General features: G+C 37.0%; 1 protein-coding gene across 1 annotated transcript in view; it reads left to right on the top strand.

Moving 5' to 3' along the window:
- The window catches only part of LOC307160070 (uncharacterized protein), a 719,517-nt gene that overhangs the window by 354,739 nt on the left and 346,975 nt on the right, over nucleotides 1-17,803 (top strand). The window contains exons 14-23 of the mRNA XM_079873884.1: nucleotides 1,439-1,609; nucleotides 1,768-1,938; nucleotides 2,169-2,348; nucleotides 4,687-4,857; nucleotides 5,020-5,193; nucleotides 5,330-5,503; nucleotides 5,706-5,879; nucleotides 8,519-8,689; nucleotides 8,825-8,998; nucleotides 9,394-9,567. Of these exons, the coding sequence (XP_079730010.1) occupies nucleotides 1,439-1,609; nucleotides 1,768-1,938; nucleotides 2,169-2,348; nucleotides 4,687-4,857; nucleotides 5,020-5,193; nucleotides 5,330-5,503; nucleotides 5,706-5,879; nucleotides 8,519-8,689; nucleotides 8,825-8,998; nucleotides 9,394-9,567 (1,734 nt within the window). The remainder of the gene's footprint in view (nucleotides 1-1,438; nucleotides 1,610-1,767; nucleotides 1,939-2,168; nucleotides 2,349-4,686; nucleotides 4,858-5,019; nucleotides 5,194-5,329; nucleotides 5,504-5,705; nucleotides 5,880-8,518; nucleotides 8,690-8,824; nucleotides 8,999-9,393; nucleotides 9,568-17,803) is intronic.

The following is a 17,803-nucleotide window of genomic DNA, read 5'->3' as shown; positions in this document are numbered from 1 at the left end:
GCCATGGTTAATTTGCTCTGCCCTTAGGATTGCAAGTGTCCTGGGACAGTTGAGGGTGTGAGTGGGAAACCCACTGCTGAAACTTGGCCCTGGTTTGTCCTCAGGGCCCAGTTCAGCAGTGGGTGCCCACGGTGAGGAGGAGCCAGAACCAGCAGCACCAGCACGAAGGCAGAGGCGAGGAGAGTAGGGAGAGGATGGACAGGCTGTTTTCTCTTCTTGAGAAAATGATTGATTTTTTTTTTTCTACATATTCTTTAACTTTTTTCACTATTTTTTAAAAGGAAAGAAAATCTGTACATTATTTTTATGTAACTCTAAATGTGTAAATAAAAGAGAATGAATTGTTCTGGACATTGTTTATTTTTTTGACAGTCATAATTTCTACTTGAAACAAACTCTTGTATACTTTTTTTTTCTTTTTTTTAATACAATTGGTAAATGAAAATCATTTGTTCCATGTGCTACATTAAAGTACTTTTTCCAACTATTAACAACATACGTTAAACATATCAAAATCAACAAACATTTACAGTACATAAAATAAGAAAAAAATGATGTAGACTTTTATTAGAATTTATTAGAATAATAATTAGACTTTCAAAAAGAGTAATTTCTGAAAAAAGTACTTTTAATAACAAGTTTTTAGTATCAAGAGTAAAACTAGAGGTATGTATTCTGCAGGGAAAAAAAAAACTCCTTGTCAGGGTTTTTATTATAGTTTTGTATTTATAATTATGCTACTACTGCATTTTACTTCTGAATATTTTCAAGGTTGTTACATTATATACTTTTGTGTAGTTTAATGTAAAATCATATGTGAGGGAAAAAAGGTACTTCAGTAGGTTACTTCACATTTGTACGTGAATATTTAATGAAATATGCAGTTCCGAAAATTAAAGTCCCATATCAGTTTGAAAATTAAAGTCTCATATAAGTTTGATATGTCCCATATCAAAGGGCACATCTGAAGCGCTCGGACCGCTCTAGCCTACAAGGACTGCGACTCTTGTCGCCTGGCAACCGTGACAGCTGCCGATGACGAGCGGGAGAAATACTGGACTTTTTTATATTCAATTGGGTTTTATATTCAAACAGGGCTAAACCAAAAATACATGACCTGGCAGCGCCGGGGCTGAAACATCCTCACCATGTCCTCCAGTAAAATATAAAACATAAAAATGACAATAGCCAATTCTGGCTCCATAGCTGTTTACTCAATTAGGCTATATCAAATGAATGATCAGGATGGCAGCTGTCCTCTCGCACCGTTGAGGAGTGGTGATCAGAAACACCTGGTTGCGCAATTAGGAAATCCTATGAAGGCTACATGGTGCGTCCTTCGGAGGACGCATAGGCTGCATCCTTGAAGTCTTCAGTCCTTCGAAGGATGCAGCCTTCACATTGGGACACAGTGTCTATGTACTTACTCTGTTTCCAGGTTTTTGGGTCCTGATGCAGATGAAGCCTGTCAGTATGTGAGAGGAATTGTGGGTAAAAACCCGTTACTCCTGAGAGAGCTGAATCTGAGTGAGCGTGAACTAGGAGACACACGAGTGAATCAGATCGCTGCTCTACTGCAGGATAAACACTGTAAACTCAACACACTGATGTGAGTTGAACTTTTCTAAAAAAATTATTGGACATTTAAATTATCTTAAATCGGGTGAACCCTACAGAACTCACAAGCACTAATCTTCAGTGATTACTAAATGTTGGCATCAAGTACTTTGTGTTTGTAAATTCTCCCTCTTCTGTTCATCATTTTAGTCTGCGTAAGTGTGGTCTAACAGAGGAAAGCTGTTCAGCTCTCGCTACAGTCCTGAGATCAAACTCCAGTCTGAAAGAGCTTGACATCAGCAACAATAATCTGCAGGATTCAGGAGTGAAGAAACTCCAGAACGGATTAGAAAATAAAAATTGTACGCTGGAGAAACTCAAGTAAGTTCAATGAACCATTATTTTATTTTACTAATCACATTTTTAATTTTCTAATTTTAAATATTACTGTTGTAAACAAAAAGAAAGGAAAATACATGCTTTTTTTTTATTCTCTAATTAAAAGAAAATACAATAAATAAAGTGCATTTGAACGTTTTTCATGTAAATAATTTTTCGTGTATTTATTATTCTTTTTTTTTTTTGAGTGGTAATAAATGTCTTTTCTGTAGACTTTCAGACTGCAGTATCACAGAAGAAGGTTATAAAGCTCTGGCTTCAGCTCTGAGATCAAACCCTTCACATCTGATAGAGCTGGATCTCAGAGGAAATGATCCTGGACAATCAGGAGTGAAGGAGCTCGATGATTTACTACAGGATGATTTACTTAAGTGTGAACTCAAGACACTGAGGTGAGACATGATGAAATAATACAACAAAAATGATAAGCAGCCAAATTATTTATAGAATTATTCATTAACCCTCTAGGGTCGACAATCGTTTTGCTGGATTTTCTTCACATAGCAGCAAAATAGACTTAAAATACTCAATGGTCATACAGATAAAAGAAATATGAAAACATAAACTGTAAAAGGTCTACTTTTGTATGTGTCCACTTACAATCAAAACAAAACATTGTGCCTTTGTAAAATAAAGAAAATAAACGGTGTGCTTTCTGCCTCTCCGTCTCCGTGAACTTATTTATCTGGAGCACGTCTCTAAACTTAAACAAAACTCAGCGAAAACTTGTCAGACTACATGAGAAATAAATCTTTATAAACATTTAAGTGTCTACTTTTAAATGATCTAATTCAAAACGAAAACAAATATTCTCAGTTTATGTAATCTTTATGAAAAGAGAGAGATGTCAGTCGTTATCATGGCAGTTCATTATCTGCTAATGTGAACACGCCTACTGAGAGCGCACACTATTGAAATGCAAATGATCTGAGGCGATCCATGCAAACCTGCCAACGCCCACATCAACTCGATAAAACACATCAAGTTTAATCAGATTCATGTACTTTACGTCATCTTGCGATGCTGTGAGGAATAATAATAGCGTAATAATAATCCTGGAAAAAATTACCTCAGAATAAGAGCTGGTTTCAGTTTCGTTTCGAGGATCCAGCTGAGGATTGTTAATAATAAATTCTTTATTCTTAAGTTCTTTATTCTAATCACGATATGGAATAATGTCTGTAAACCACAAAAAGACTTTTAAAACATATTTAAAGTTTAAATATGAATCCTCTGTGTTATGCGTGTCTCTGTGTGAATGAATGTCACAGATGCACACTTTTGTATACTACACTATTTTTACATGAACATATCGACTAGTTTGGCTTTTCCCAAACTATATTGCTATACTGAGATGAATGAAATCGACTGAAATATGTTGAGATAAAATGTCTTTGCATAAGCAACGTATTAAACTGCAAATTAACATTTATATGCCCTATATTAATACATAATAAAAACTATATTTTAAAGACGTAATATGAGTGTTTAGACAAGATTTCATTGACTAGTTTTGTATAGATTATAAAGTTTTTACTGTAAAATAGACTACTGCCACATCAATGAAGATTTTGTTAGCCAATTTCTGCTCGTATGTTAAATATATAATATGAGATGTTTTGTCAAATAAAGTAGGTATATTAAATTATCAACTAAGATGTTATAGTGTTTGTTCCAATGTATATTCATACTAATCCTTAACTTTGAAATCAGTAAGATAAACTTAATGCCTTTTACAAAGAATGATTACAACTGAAATATTATATTTACAAGATAGATGTAAACAAAATCTTAATATGTCAATATAAGTCTTATTAAATTATTTATTGTTTTGTTTCATTAGTGACAAATTTGGGGAGAGGAAAAATATTCCAAAACTTTCTGAAAATACAGTATGAGAATTAACAGCACAATTACTAGAAATGTGCACCTTAGATATTATACAATTTGCATGCATACAAAAAAAGACACATTTCTTTCAAGATGTTTCCAACTCTAACTTTGAACCAATTCTGTAGAATGGCCCATTATAGACTATACTGAACAGGATTTGTTTCCAGGTATGACAGTGTACTCAAAATGTGCTTTTGACTTTTATTTATATTTGGATTATATTGTTAACTATATTCTAAATAAACTACTATATATCTTTTGTCCTCACATTCTTTAGTTCCCAAACATACCGTTGACATACCTGACTGAAAGGATCATTATGTGGATCATTGTCTTGTCGGTTGTGAATCACGCCCCTACATATATTGCCTTTCTAAACAAAAAGTGTCTTACAAAATTGAAATCAATATATTGTTTTATGTGAATGATTAGTTAGGATGATTTTCACATCATTTTGAAGCAAAAACTCTAGGTTTCTATATTTAGTATGTGTTTTGTGGCCTTTTTTTTTCAGAGACTTAATTTTTTAGTTTTTTCAATAACCATGTACATGTTGCTCACATATTATGGTAGCCCTTGTTCTGCTAAATAGAGTGTAATAACACTTTTGCCATTAATATGTTTATAAGTAACTGAAAAAAGCACAAATGTCAGGGCATGTCAGAACATCTCAAGGACCCCAAAAACACGTTGGACCCCTAAGGGTTAATACAGTCCATTGTAAAGTAAATTGAACATAAAACATTTGACACTGTTTTCAATTGCAATCAGATGCTATTTTTAATAAAGGTTTAGTTAAGAATTTAATTGAATCTTGCTTTATCTTCCCTTCTCCAGGTTTTTAAATTCTGATGTAGATGAAGCCTGTCAGTTCGTGAACAGAGTTCTGGGTAAAAATCTGTTACTCCTGAGAGAACTGAATCTGAGTGGATGTGAACTAGGACCCTCAGGATTGAAGAAACTTGCTGCTGTACTGCAGGATAAACACTGTAAACTCAACACACTGATGTAAGTTTTATTATCATTGCAATAAACATTATTTTTATTATAATTGTGAACTTGGTCCTTATTGTATTATGTATATTTTGCAATGTCATCATCACCATAACCAGTAGTTGTCAACTCTTGGTAAATGTGTAGATAAAACGTCTATGTTTTCTCTTTATTTAGTCTGAATAACAGAAAAATCACAGATGAAGATTGTCGTGTTCTGGCTGAAGCTTTAAATTCAAACCCGTCAAATCTGACAGAGCTGAATCTGAGTGGGACTGAACTGAGAGACTCAGGAATGAAGATCTTCTCGACTCTGTTTGAGAATGAACAGTGTAGACTGAAAAAGCTGAAGTAAGTTTTAAAAAATCTGTTATAATGCAAATCTCATATTCGTGGATAAAAGTAGCGATTACTAAAGCTACTAGCCTGTATAATTGTATGCATATATACACCATTTTTATTTTTTGCTTTGATCTGTCTTCTACAGGTTTAACTGCATCAGTATTACAGCAGAAGGTTGTTCTGTTCTGGCGTCAGCGTTTAATTCAAACCCTTCAAACCTGAAAGAGCTGGAACTGAGTGAGAATAAACTAGGAAACTCTGGAGTAACAGAAATCTCCACTCTACTGGGAAATTCACAGTGTACACTGCAGATACTCAGGTTTGAATTTAAGCATGGGTAGAAATCTTATGTCAGTGATGTCACTTACAGAAATAAAAAATAGATACATAAAAAAAATATTGTCAGACATGTGGCTTTTTAAGTACTGAGAATTATGAATATGATAATCCTGAAAAAGAAATCTTGTTTTTATTGAATTAGTTAATTGTTTGACTTATAAGACTTAATAAATTGCTTTTAGACTTTCAGACTGCAGTATCACAGAAGAAGGTTATAAAGCTCTGGCTTCAGCTCTGAGATCAAACCCTTCACACCTGATAGAGCTGGATCTCAGAGGAAATGATCCTGGACAATCAGGAGTGAAGGAGCTCGATGATTTACTACAGGATCAGAAGTGTCAACTCAAGACACTGAGGTGAGACGTGATGAAAAAAAAAAAAAAAGTAAAGATTAGGGCTGCACCCTAGTAGTCAAAGAGAAGAGGCTTAGTTGACCAAAATTGTATTAGTTGGTAAACTCCACAGGAAGTGGCAAGTCACGCAGTCCACGACAGATGTATCATTATTGGCTGGTCCTTGTGGTAATTACAGTTGGGCAGGAAATCCAAATGCTCGCCTATCATTCACCGACCGCAAATATGTCTCATCGCATGTCTAGCATCGCTTAAATGCTAACATAGAAAAATGTGAGATATTATTTGGTGCATATTCATATGTTTGTGCGGAGTGTGAAAGTTGAATAGTAGTGTGCTGCATGACGGTTAACATGGAGGTGCCGGTGCAATCACTTGCATTTAACTTAAGATACTCTGTCACTTTTGGTCATACAGGTAAGATTAATACATCATTCAAAACTGTATAGGGGCTTATTTTATTTGTGCACGCTCAAAATAAAAACAAAACGTTGTGCTTTTATAAAATAATGAAAACAAACAGGATGCGCTGTCTGCCGTCTCAGTCCCTGTGAACTTGAGTGTGTTAAAAAATAGAATGAAACTCAGTGTATACTTGCATCACAGACATATGAAATATATTTATAGAAAGCTTGAAATGTCTATTTTGAAATGAACCAATTAAACTGGAAAAAAATATTCTCAGATTATGTAATCCATTCGCATATAGGTTCGTCCACTACTGCGGAGGTGACGAGTCAGATGAAAACACAGTAAACACTAGTTTATCAATGAATGATTAGGCTGTCTCCTTGCTGTTTTTCACGACACATTCATAATTATTACTTTTGCCAGTGCGTTTTGGCAAGTTTTATGTTTTTGTGTAGCCTGGTAATACCAGACTCTGCTACTTCACTTTGCTTCGTATACAGAGTCTGGAAGGGCATAATAGAGAAGTGTTTTCTCTCTCGCGGGGGCGCTTGTCTGAAGTTTAAAATCATTGGTTACCCGTAAGCCAATCACATAACGTTTGGTTATGGCGTGTGTTATGCGCATGCTCAGCCGCATCTAACTTCCACTGTAAACGCATGTATGATGCAAAAACTAAACCATCGAGCGAAATACCGGAGTGAACATGGCTGTGAATGACTTTTGCAGATTATGTGAAGTAAATCTACGCATCCACGGTACAATCAGCGTCTACGTCACGGCTCTCAGCCCGCCCTCTGTTCGTTGATTGGCCCGGCTGTTTTCAGGCCGGTGGAAAACTGAAAGATAGGCTGCTATCTCAGACTGACTACAGGAGCGAAATGAAATTAGCGGAAGTAGGAAGTCTGACGTAGTCAGGCTAGTTTTTGTGTGGCTATACATTATTATCACGGATCTCTGAGGGAAGACTCAAATGTAGAATGAGTGTTCAGGGATTTATTGACAAACCAGCAGACTAGACAAGGTAGTGAGGAAGAGGAGGGGATAACAGTCCAAACACTAGGCAGGGAACGGGGCACGATGACAGGTAAGCAGGAAGAGCAACCACTGTAACTAGATCAAGATGACGGTAGGCTGGAGAGCAGTTCTGGCAGGGCAGAATAAGACCAGAGGATACCAGCGACGGCCAGGCAGGAACCCCAAGTACAACGGCCAATGCACTCCAGTATCTCAGGCTCTACACCAGGCTTGCTGTTATGCAAGGAGAGTAAACGGCTAGGGAAGCTCTGCTTGCAGGACAGGACAGGATCTAAAGACACAGGGAAAAGACAGGACAGATGGCAGAACAAAAGCACTGCAAAATTAATTAACTTGTACAAATAACACTAGATTTAGCAACAAGAAAAGTACTAGGAAAGGCACAATGTTTAACGAATCTGCAAAACATGAGGGAAAGAGCACACATTATAAAGGAAGCAGAGAACACAAGGAACAGGTGACAATACTCAGACAAGGAACAGGTGAACACACTCACACAAACGAGGAGCTGAGAACACGAGGAAAGGGTGAGCACACACAGACAAACTAGGACTAATCAATGACTAAACAAGAGGGTGTGGTAATTGCAAACAAGGAGGCAGGAACACAGGAGCACATGGTGAACACAAAGAAAGACACATTAAACAAAGACAAGACTGTCAGAACTGCCAGAGGAGAACCCTGACAATTATAGGCTATAATTATTAAGGCTCATAATTATGTGTCATATGGTTTATTAATTATAAGTCAACTATTTGCTTAAATTAAAGACTACCCCCCAGTTTCACAGACAAGGCTTAAGTTAGCCCTAGACTAAATTGCATGTTTGAGCTGTTTTAACTGAAAGCAACTTGCACTGACATATCTTAAAATATGTCAGTGCCATTGTTTTGTCTCAAGCTGCACACCAGTAATGTTTTATATCTTGGATAACTTTTTAAAAGCTACTTAAATACCCTAATTGAACTGAGTCCTAATCTTGGCTTAGTCTAAGCCCTGTCTGTGAAACCAGGCCTACTAGTTGAAAAAATCTTTAGTCGAGAGCATCCCTAGTGCAGATGAATTATTAATATAAATTTTACTTGACTAAATGATCTGTTGCATCAAAGTAAATTCAAGACAATCAGATGCTATTTTCATGAGATCAAGTTTAGTTTTGAACTGAATTAATTCCTGCCTCATCTTCCCTTTTTCAGGTTTTTGAGTCCTGCTGCAGATGAAGCCTGTGAGTATGTGAGAGGAATTGTGGGTAAAAACCCGTTACTCCAGAGAGAGCTGAATCTGAGTGGACACAAACTAGGAGACACAGGAGTGAATCAGATCGCTGCTCTACTGCAGGATAAACACTGTAAACTCAACACACTGATGTGAGTATTTTACATTTTACTGTCATTGCTGTTCTTTAATGGGTTTGCAGAATAAGAACCATTATTCTTTATTATTGTTGTTGTGGCAGAAATCAACTAAAGAATGTTTCCTGTCTTTGTTTTGTTTCTCTTCAGGCTGAATAATAACAGTATTACAGCAGAAGGTTGTGCTGCTCTGACTTCAGCTTTTAATTCAAACCCTTCAAACCTGATAGAGATGGATCTGAGTGAGAATAAACTAGGAAACTCTGGAATGAAGAAGATCTGTGTTCTGTTGGAAAATACACAATGCAGTCTGGAAAAGCTGAAGTGTGTATTTATATCATTGCGCATTTCTATATACATTTATAATGTTTGATTAGATAAAATGATGAAAATGAAGGCTATAATTTGACCCTTTTCACCTCAGTTTTACTGTGACAGCCTAATGTCCTGCCTAACATCTCCTTTTGTGTGTAACTGAAGAAATTGATTTTGAAACAATATGTGGTTGAATAAATCAATTATTTTGGACAGTTGATTCAATTAATACATTTATTATCAAGGTTTTGGTTAATGTATATATACAGTAGAGATCATTTTGGAGAAAAGCAAACATGTTTAGCATAAATTTTTGTTAGTTTGTCAGAATTATTTGTAAAGCTAAGTACTTGTATGATGAACTATCTCAACAAAGAATACATAATATTGTTTTGTTTTTTCAGACTTTCAGACTGCAGTATCACAGAAGAAGGTTATACAGCTCTGGTTTCAACTCTGAGATCAAACCCTTCACACCTGATAGAGCTGGATCTCAGAGGAAATGATCCTGGACAATCAGGAGTGAAGGAGCTCGATGATTTACTAAAGGATGTGCACTATAGATTGAAAACCATCAGGTTAAGAAATTTAATTGTACTTTAACTTTCTGCAACCATAATGAAATGCTACATCAGTAATCATTTGAGAAGACATGTCTTCTTTTGATTCATTGTTTAATTAATCACATCAAAAAATTTGGAAGATTATGATTGTCTGGAACATTGTATTACATTGTCTTAAAGGGGTGGTAAAACACGATTTCACTTTTCTAGCTTTAGTTAGTGTGTGATGTTGCTGTTTGAGCATAAACAACATCTGCAAAGTTACAACGTTAAAAGTTTAAAGCAAAGGGAGATATTTGCTTTTAAAGAAATCCATTTCTAAGAACTACAGAAACGGCTGATATAGGGACTACACGACATTCCTGTGGGCTTGCTGACATCACTAAGCCCAATATTTACATAAACCCCTCCTCTGGGAACACAATACATAAAGGGGGCGAGGCCATTTTATGTTGCTTTGGAGAAGAGTTGTTGTGGTAGTCGAGTGTCTTGGCGCTATGCCGTCGAAACGCTGTTATTTTCACCCAGATTGCAGGTCCACTTTGTTCAGTCTTCCTAAGGACGGTTACAATTTATTTTTAACTCGGTCCCTCATAATTATAATACAAATGTTGCACATTTTCCGGAGAAAAGCTTCCTCAATCTAACGTTACACGAGTTACAATGCAGGATTCACACAACGGCTTGTCCTGAAAGATCGAGCAGTTCCAACTTTAAAAACAGAAGCTGTTGTTTACGACCAACAACCTGTAAGTATGATTTTTTCGTTGATGTGTTTTCCTGTTCGTATTGTTAATTGTACGTTGTAGCGAGGAAGTAAACGAAGGACAACGCAGTTTGTCTCCACAAACCAGTTTGTTAAATGCTAATTCATACTTATCCGACAAACACATACAAACTTGTGTTTAATATCACCAGCGCAGCGAACTTGGAATTTTCGTGGTTGTTGTCGTTTATAAGTGATCACTGTAAATTATGCTTTTATGTATTGTTTATCTACAGGCATGCTAAACGTGGTTTGTGTTTGATTTGGCTGTTGTAAAGCCAATGTTTAGTGTTCGTATTGGGTTAATAGTTCTGGCGACAGATATTTAGCTACAATCGTTTTAAATATACAAAAGTAACAGTCAGTGTCATATAGCGATCACAATAGATCTGCATTTAAAAAAAATAAAAAACATACCTTTCTGAAACGTCCTTTAACAGCCGTTCTTGAACAGGTTCTGCTCAAACTGGTATGGGCAATATTAACGCCGTTGTTTACTGAAGCACAAACTACCGGTAAGGGGCGTTTCCGAAACAACGTGAACTTGGAGGTTAGCGAATCACAACACACTGGGCCAGCTAACCAATCTGAGCCCATTGCGTATTTTTGAGGGCGGGGCTCCATAGAACCCGGAATCATCAGAGCGTTTTTACAAGGAGGGACAGAGCAGTGTAGAATAATGGTTAAATATGTGAAAAATAATGCGAATTTTTAAAAACGAAGCATGAACACGTGTTACAGTGAACCCCACAAACACAATCAAGCCTTCGAAAAAATGCGTTTTACCACCCCTTTAACAAAACACAAAGATGTAATTCTTGTGTTTTTCTGAGAAGTACTTCCCACATGAATTCTGAATAGACTTTAAACAGTTACTGAACAATCTGCATAATGCTGCATTTTTAAATGGGCTACATTTATTTTGTGTGTAGATTATTTCCGACAGCACCTCACAAGCTAATGTTGCTAGCGGCTGCATGTGGAACAAACTTAGCAAACTCAGCTTTATGGTCCACCAATGACCGATGCAAGCCGTACACAGTTTTAATGTTTCCTTAAAGTGTTTGAACTGGAAGTTGTTGTGTGAACTTTAGTATAGTTTAAGTCAAGTCAAGTCACCTTTATTTATATGGCGCTTTTTTCTATACAGATTGTTTCAAAGCAGCTTTACAGACATAACAGGAAACTAATGCAGCAAAGTTTGTTTCCAGAAGAAAGTAGTGTCACAGTCCAGCTTAAGTAAGCTCAGTGATGATTCATTTTTGTTGTAAAAAAAAAAAAAGTTATTAATTTAGTTAGCAAAGAAAGGCGAAAAAGGCGACAGTGGCAAGGAGCCAAAACTCCATCAGGTGACAGAATGGAGAAAAAAAATACAGGTCTCCTCTGGCCAATGAACGAACAGTTTATGATTACGATTCAGGCAGCATTACAGGTCAGAAGTCAGATTGGAACATTCAAAATATTATCCAGTTCCAGCTGGTTGAAGATCGCAGTAATCTTGCGCATATGGAGACGAGTTTGTTGAGGATCAGTGCCGATGGCTGTCGTCTCGATGAGGCCTTCACAGGGGAGAGTCTAGTTGACAACCTCTGCTGACACTTCAGGGATGCGTTGTGGTCGTGTCTAGGCGCAGGTCCACCATCTAAATTGGATACAGCCTGTGTCCGGCAGATTATACCGGTAGTTAACATTAGCGTAGATGCCATTCTCATTCTCGAGTACATCGGGTGTTATGGGAAGTGTTCCCGGTTCCGACTGACCTAATATATGCAGCCTAATGATCATTTAACTGATTTGAATAATAGGAATGTATATTGTTCTGTGTATGCCAGTTTGAAGAGATGTGTTTTTAATCTAGATTTAAACTGACAGAGTGTCTGCTTCCCGGACAATGTTAGGAAGACTGTTCCAAAGTTTAGGTGCTAAATAGGAAAAGGAATAGCCAGCAGTCGATTTTGATATTCTAGGTATTATCAACTGGCCAGAATTTTGAGATCGCAATAGACGTGAAGGACTATAATGCGTTAAGAGCTCGCTCAAGTCCTGCGGAGCTAAACCATTTAGTGCTTTGTAAGTAATTAGCAAAATGTTAAAATGTATACAATGTTTAATAAGGAGCCAATGCAGTGTTGACAGAACCGATCAGCTATGCATTCCGTTAATCTTGTGAGTTTCGTCGGGGTGAAAGTATCATCAGCATAACAGTGAAAACTAATCCCATGCTTCCTAATGATATCTCCCAAGGGTAGCATGTACAGAGTGAACAACAACGGTACTAGTACTGAGCCTTGTGGTACTCCATACTGAACTTGTGATCGATATGACATCTCTTAGGCCGGTGACACACTGGCTGCGTGGCGTTTCTGTTGCGTTTCAGCTGCGTGGCGTGTGCGTGGCGTTTTCCATGTCTTTGCACACCAGAAGCGTGTCTGACGCGGCGCTGCTGCTGCTAGGTGACATATGATAAGCCTCATTGGTGAAATATTTGACATATGGGGAGAGAGTTGTGGAAGGCCTATACTTCATGTTAAACATAAATATATAGCAGCAAAGACAACGTCGGCAGTGTTGACGCAATATAGGCTACAGAATATTTCGTTCTGTATTGACAGGTGCAGTATTTGAAAATCAATAATATTTTTTAAATTGCATTTATATTTGCATTTATGTCAAACCCTAGACACTTTCAAACATCAAAATGACATTTATTAATATGTATTCGTGTCAAAATGTCATATAAACATCTTTTCCTATTCAGTTTTGCTTGGAAACGCTTCCAAGACGCTTGCGTGTCGCGTGAAAAATAGGCGTCGGTTCTATTTCTAGCATGCACGTGTTTTCCGCGCGGCTCAAGCTGCGCCTGAGACGCGAGTGTCACGCAGGCAGTGTGCAAGCTCTAACCTGTTAACATGGGAGCCGAAATAAAAACGGTCACGCCACGCAGCTGAGACGCTTACGCCACGCATCCAGTGTGTCACCGGCCTTAGTTTATTTCTACAAACTGATAATGGTCAGATAAGTATGATTTAAACCATGCTAATGCAATTCCACTAATGCTAACATAATTTTGGAGTCTATTCAAAAGAATGTTGTGGTCGACAGTATCAAATGCAGCACTAAGATCGAATAACACTAATAGTGAGATACAACCACAATTGGATGATAAGAGCAAATAATTTGTGACACTAAATCCTGACTGGAAATTCTCGCAGATACCATTTCTTTCTAAAAAGGAGCATAGTTGTGAGGATACTGCCTTTTCTAGTATCTTTGACAAAAAAGGTAGATTCAAGATTGGCCTGTAATTGACCACTTCACTAGAATCAAGTTGCGTTTTTTTAGTAAGAGGTTTAATAATAGCCAACTTAAAAGTTTTTGTGACATATCCAATCACTCCGCCCAAGTAGCAGTGCTTTGCCTTCTGAGAATATAGTTCCCAGTATGTATATGGTTAGAAGTTGGCTGTGTCTCTTGTCAAGTCAAGTCAAGTCAACTTTATTTATATAGCGCTTTTCACAATACAGATTGTATCAAAGCAGCTTCCCAGTATTAAATTAAAATAGTACATCAGTGTTTGTTTCTAGTGTAGAACGTCCACGTTTGGTAATTCTGATCAATAGTATTGTTGATTGATTAATTCAATTTAGTATCCCCAACTGAGCAAGCCAAAGGCAACTGTGGCAAGGAACCGAAAAACTCCATCAGGTGACCTAATGGAAAAAAAAAAAAAAAAACCTTGGGAGAACCCAGGCTCAGTCGGGGGCCAGTTCTCCTCTGGCGTTTATGAACTAGAGACCGGATTTAACTGTAAGATTAAAAATATTATATGAATGCCTGGCTGAAGAGATGCGTCTTTAATCTAGTTTTAAACTGGGAGAGAAAAGCCTCGAATTTAGTGATCTTAAAGAGCGCGATGGATTATAGGGCGATAGAAGATCCGTTAAATAACCTGGAGCTAAGCCATTTAGGGCTTTATAAGTCAGTAGCAATACCTTGTAATTAATACGGAACTTTATAGGTAACCAGTGTAGTGATGATAAAATTGGTGTTATATGGTCAAATTTTCTTGATCTAGTCAGAACTCTAGCGGCGGCATTTTGGACTAACTGTAGCTTGTTTATTGAGGATGCAGGACAACCAGCTAATAAAGCATTACAGTAATCTAGTCTCGAGGTCATGAACGCATGAACTAACTTTTCTACATCAGAAACAGATAGCATATTACGTAGCTTAGCAATGTTTCTAAGGTGGAAAAAGGCTGTTTTTGTAACATATGAAATATGATTTTCAAAAGACAGGTTGCAGTCAAGTATAACACCCAGGTCTTTTACTGTAGAGGATAAAGTAACAGGACATCCTACTATGTTATTGTATTGTGAGAGATTTTGTGGGCGGTTTTTTGAACCGATAAGTATTACCTCTGTCTTGTCTGGATTTAATAAAAGAAAATTACGCGTCATCCAATCTTTTATATCTTTAACACACTCTGTCAATTTGGATAATTTAGCGTTTTCATCCGGCCGTGATGAAATATATATTTGAGTGTCATCAGCATAACAATGGAAACTAATTCCATGTTTCCTTATAATATTTCCAAGTGGCAGCATATATATTGAGAATAATAGAGGGCCTAACACAGATCCTTGCGGCACTCCATAGTTTACTGCAGTTATGATCGATTTTTCTCCATTTAAATAGACAAAATGGTATCGGTCAGATAGGTATGATATGAACCAGCTTAATGCTTGTCCTTGAACACCAGTATAATTTTGTAGTCGATCTAAGAGTATTGTGTGATCTATAGTATCGAACGCAGCACTAAGATCAAGTAAAACTAGTATTGAGATGCAGCCTTGGTCAGAAGCTAAGAGTAAATCATTTATGATTTTAACAAGCGCAGTTTCAGTGCTGTGATGCGGTCTGAATCCAGACTGAAACTTTTCATAGATGTCATTTTCTTGTAAGAAAGAGCCTAGTTGGGCGGACACAACTTTTTCTAGTATTTTAGACATAAAAGGAAGATTTGAAATGGGTCTATAATTTGCTAGGTTATTTGGGTCTAATTGTGGTTTCTTAATGAGTGGTTTTATAACTGCCAGTTTAAATGTTCTTGGAACATGACCTAAAGATAAAGATGAGTTAATAATATTGAGGAGAGGCTCTTCCACTACAGGTAACACTTCTTTCAGTAGTTTAGTTGGTAAACATGTTGTTGTTTTAGAGGAAGTGATAAGTTTATTTAACTCTATTTGTTCTATAGTTGTAAAGCACTGTAATTGTTCTTGCGGGGTGATAATCGAGGCTGAGTTATAAGGCGCGATTGAGGATTGAACGTTTACAATTGTGGTTCTGATGTTTTCTATTTTCTCAGTGAAAAAATTCATGAAATCATTACTACTAAATTACTACGGAATATTTTGTTCCGGTGACGCTTGTTTATTTGTTAGTCTAGCCACGGTGTTAAATAAAAACCTAGGATTGTTTTGGTTATTTTCTATTAGTTTGCGGAGGTGCTCAGCCCTGGACGCTTTTAGGGCCTTTTTATAACGTGACGTACTGTCTTTCCAAGCGATTCTAAAAACCTCTAAATTGGTTTGTTTCCATTTACGCTCTAAATTACGGGTTTCTCTCTTTAGAACACGCGTAGTATTGTTGTACCATGGTGCTTTAATTTTCTCTCTGACCTTTTTTAGTCTAATGGGTGCAACAATATCCAATTTTCCAGAGAGAATGGTGCTCATAGTGCTGGTTAGTTCCTCTAATTCATCTGTTTGTTTGGGTTCACTGAGCAGCTGAGACAGATCCGATAAGCAATTTGAAAAATTATCTATGGTGGATGGAAGGATTGTTCTGCCTAATCGATAACGCGGCGCAGCATGATATATTACAGGGGTACGTAATATTGCCATGGTAAGTTACCATGTAATGGTCAGTTACATCATCACTTTGTGGAATGATATCTATATCGGTTGGATCGGTTCCATGTGATATAATTAAATCGAGTGTATGATTAAAACGATGAGTTGGTCCGGTAACGTTTTGCTTAACCCCAAAGGAGTTTAATAAATCTATAAACGCAGCCCCTAACGCATCATTTTGATTATCTACATGTATGTTAAAATTGCCAACAATTAATGCTTTATCGACATTGACTAATAGGTCTGAGAGAAAATCTGCAAATTCTTTTAGGAAATCAGCATAAGGCCCTGGCGGTCTATATACAGTAGCCAAGGCTAAAGATAATAGGGATGTTTATCATGTGACCTTAATATTAGTACATACTGTGACTGTACAAATCACAACATGTAAATAATAATAAAATGTTGCCGTTATTTTGTCACTTATTGGGAGCAGTATGCTAGATGGAGCCGTTTACCTCCAGTCTTTGTGCTAAGCTAGGCTAGCGGTGGGTGCGTCAGACAGAGTTACGGCACGCACGGAGATGAGAAGGGTATGTATGGACTTATCTAACTCTGGGGGATACGGTGAATAAGCTAAAGCCCCAAAAAGTCGACGTGTTCCTTTAAGCACAAAGGAGCAACTGTGTCTAAAGTGTTGGAAAAGAGAGAGTCAATAGTTTCTGTTGCAACATCGAGTTCTTCTGAGCTATCTGGGATGCTGAGGAGATGAAACTGATCAGGAAGATTATTTATAAAGCAATCTTTAGTGATCACCTTGGTTAACTTGACAAAAACCCAATAAGGTTTTTTTCTTAGGCTTTTGGATTAAATAAGGTCTGTGACTAATAAAAGCTTAATCATAAAAATCTTCACAAATTAAGAATTTTGATGCGTAAATACAATCTGCAGAAGTCAAATGATAAATGTAGGCTATAAACTAACTACACCATGGCCACTCTACACGCATGACTTCAATGACACCATCACTAAGCTTCCTACAAGTCTAACAACTATAATAGTTTGCAAGAGTGCAATTAACGAGGCTGTGAAAATGGACTAGTGAGTAGATGCGTTTACCTGTTCGGCTGATGATGTTTAATTTCCCAACAATCTCTGTAGTTCCATTTAGCCACTTGTCAGCAATTGCTTTTTACAAGACAAGTAAAAGCTTTAGTAAAAATCTTGAAATAATGTCTGTGGTAAACACAACCTCAAGCATGTAACCAAAAACCCATTCAAAACCCATCAACTTCAGGACAATGGAACTGGGAGTGCTAAAATGCTAAAAATGCTCGTGCTAAAAATGCTCGTTTCTAGGTTCTACAATATATGTATATAGTACAACAACAGAAACTGAAACCTCTAAAACATGCTTCTTTGGGCAGAATCCATTATAAAATGCTTGCAGTCTGTATTTCACACTGCACAATATGAAACTTCTTGGGCTGCTCTGAAGCCAAATCTGGACCCGAGTCACTATTGGCTGGGTTTTCTCTGCTTTAGCTCTGTTTTGGACTGACTGTTTGAATGCTTTCACTTAGTTTATTCTTGAAATACTAAAAAATCTCCAGGAGTTTACTGGTTT

Source organism: Squalius cephalus (genome assembly GCF_949319135.1).
Source record: "Squalius cephalus genome assembly, chromosome: 6".
Classification (NCBI taxonomy): Eukaryota; Metazoa; Chordata; class Actinopteri; order Cypriniformes; family Leuciscidae; genus Squalius; species Squalius cephalus.
Note: the sequence above shows the minus strand (reverse complement) of the source record. Positions and strands in the feature narration are given on the sequence as shown.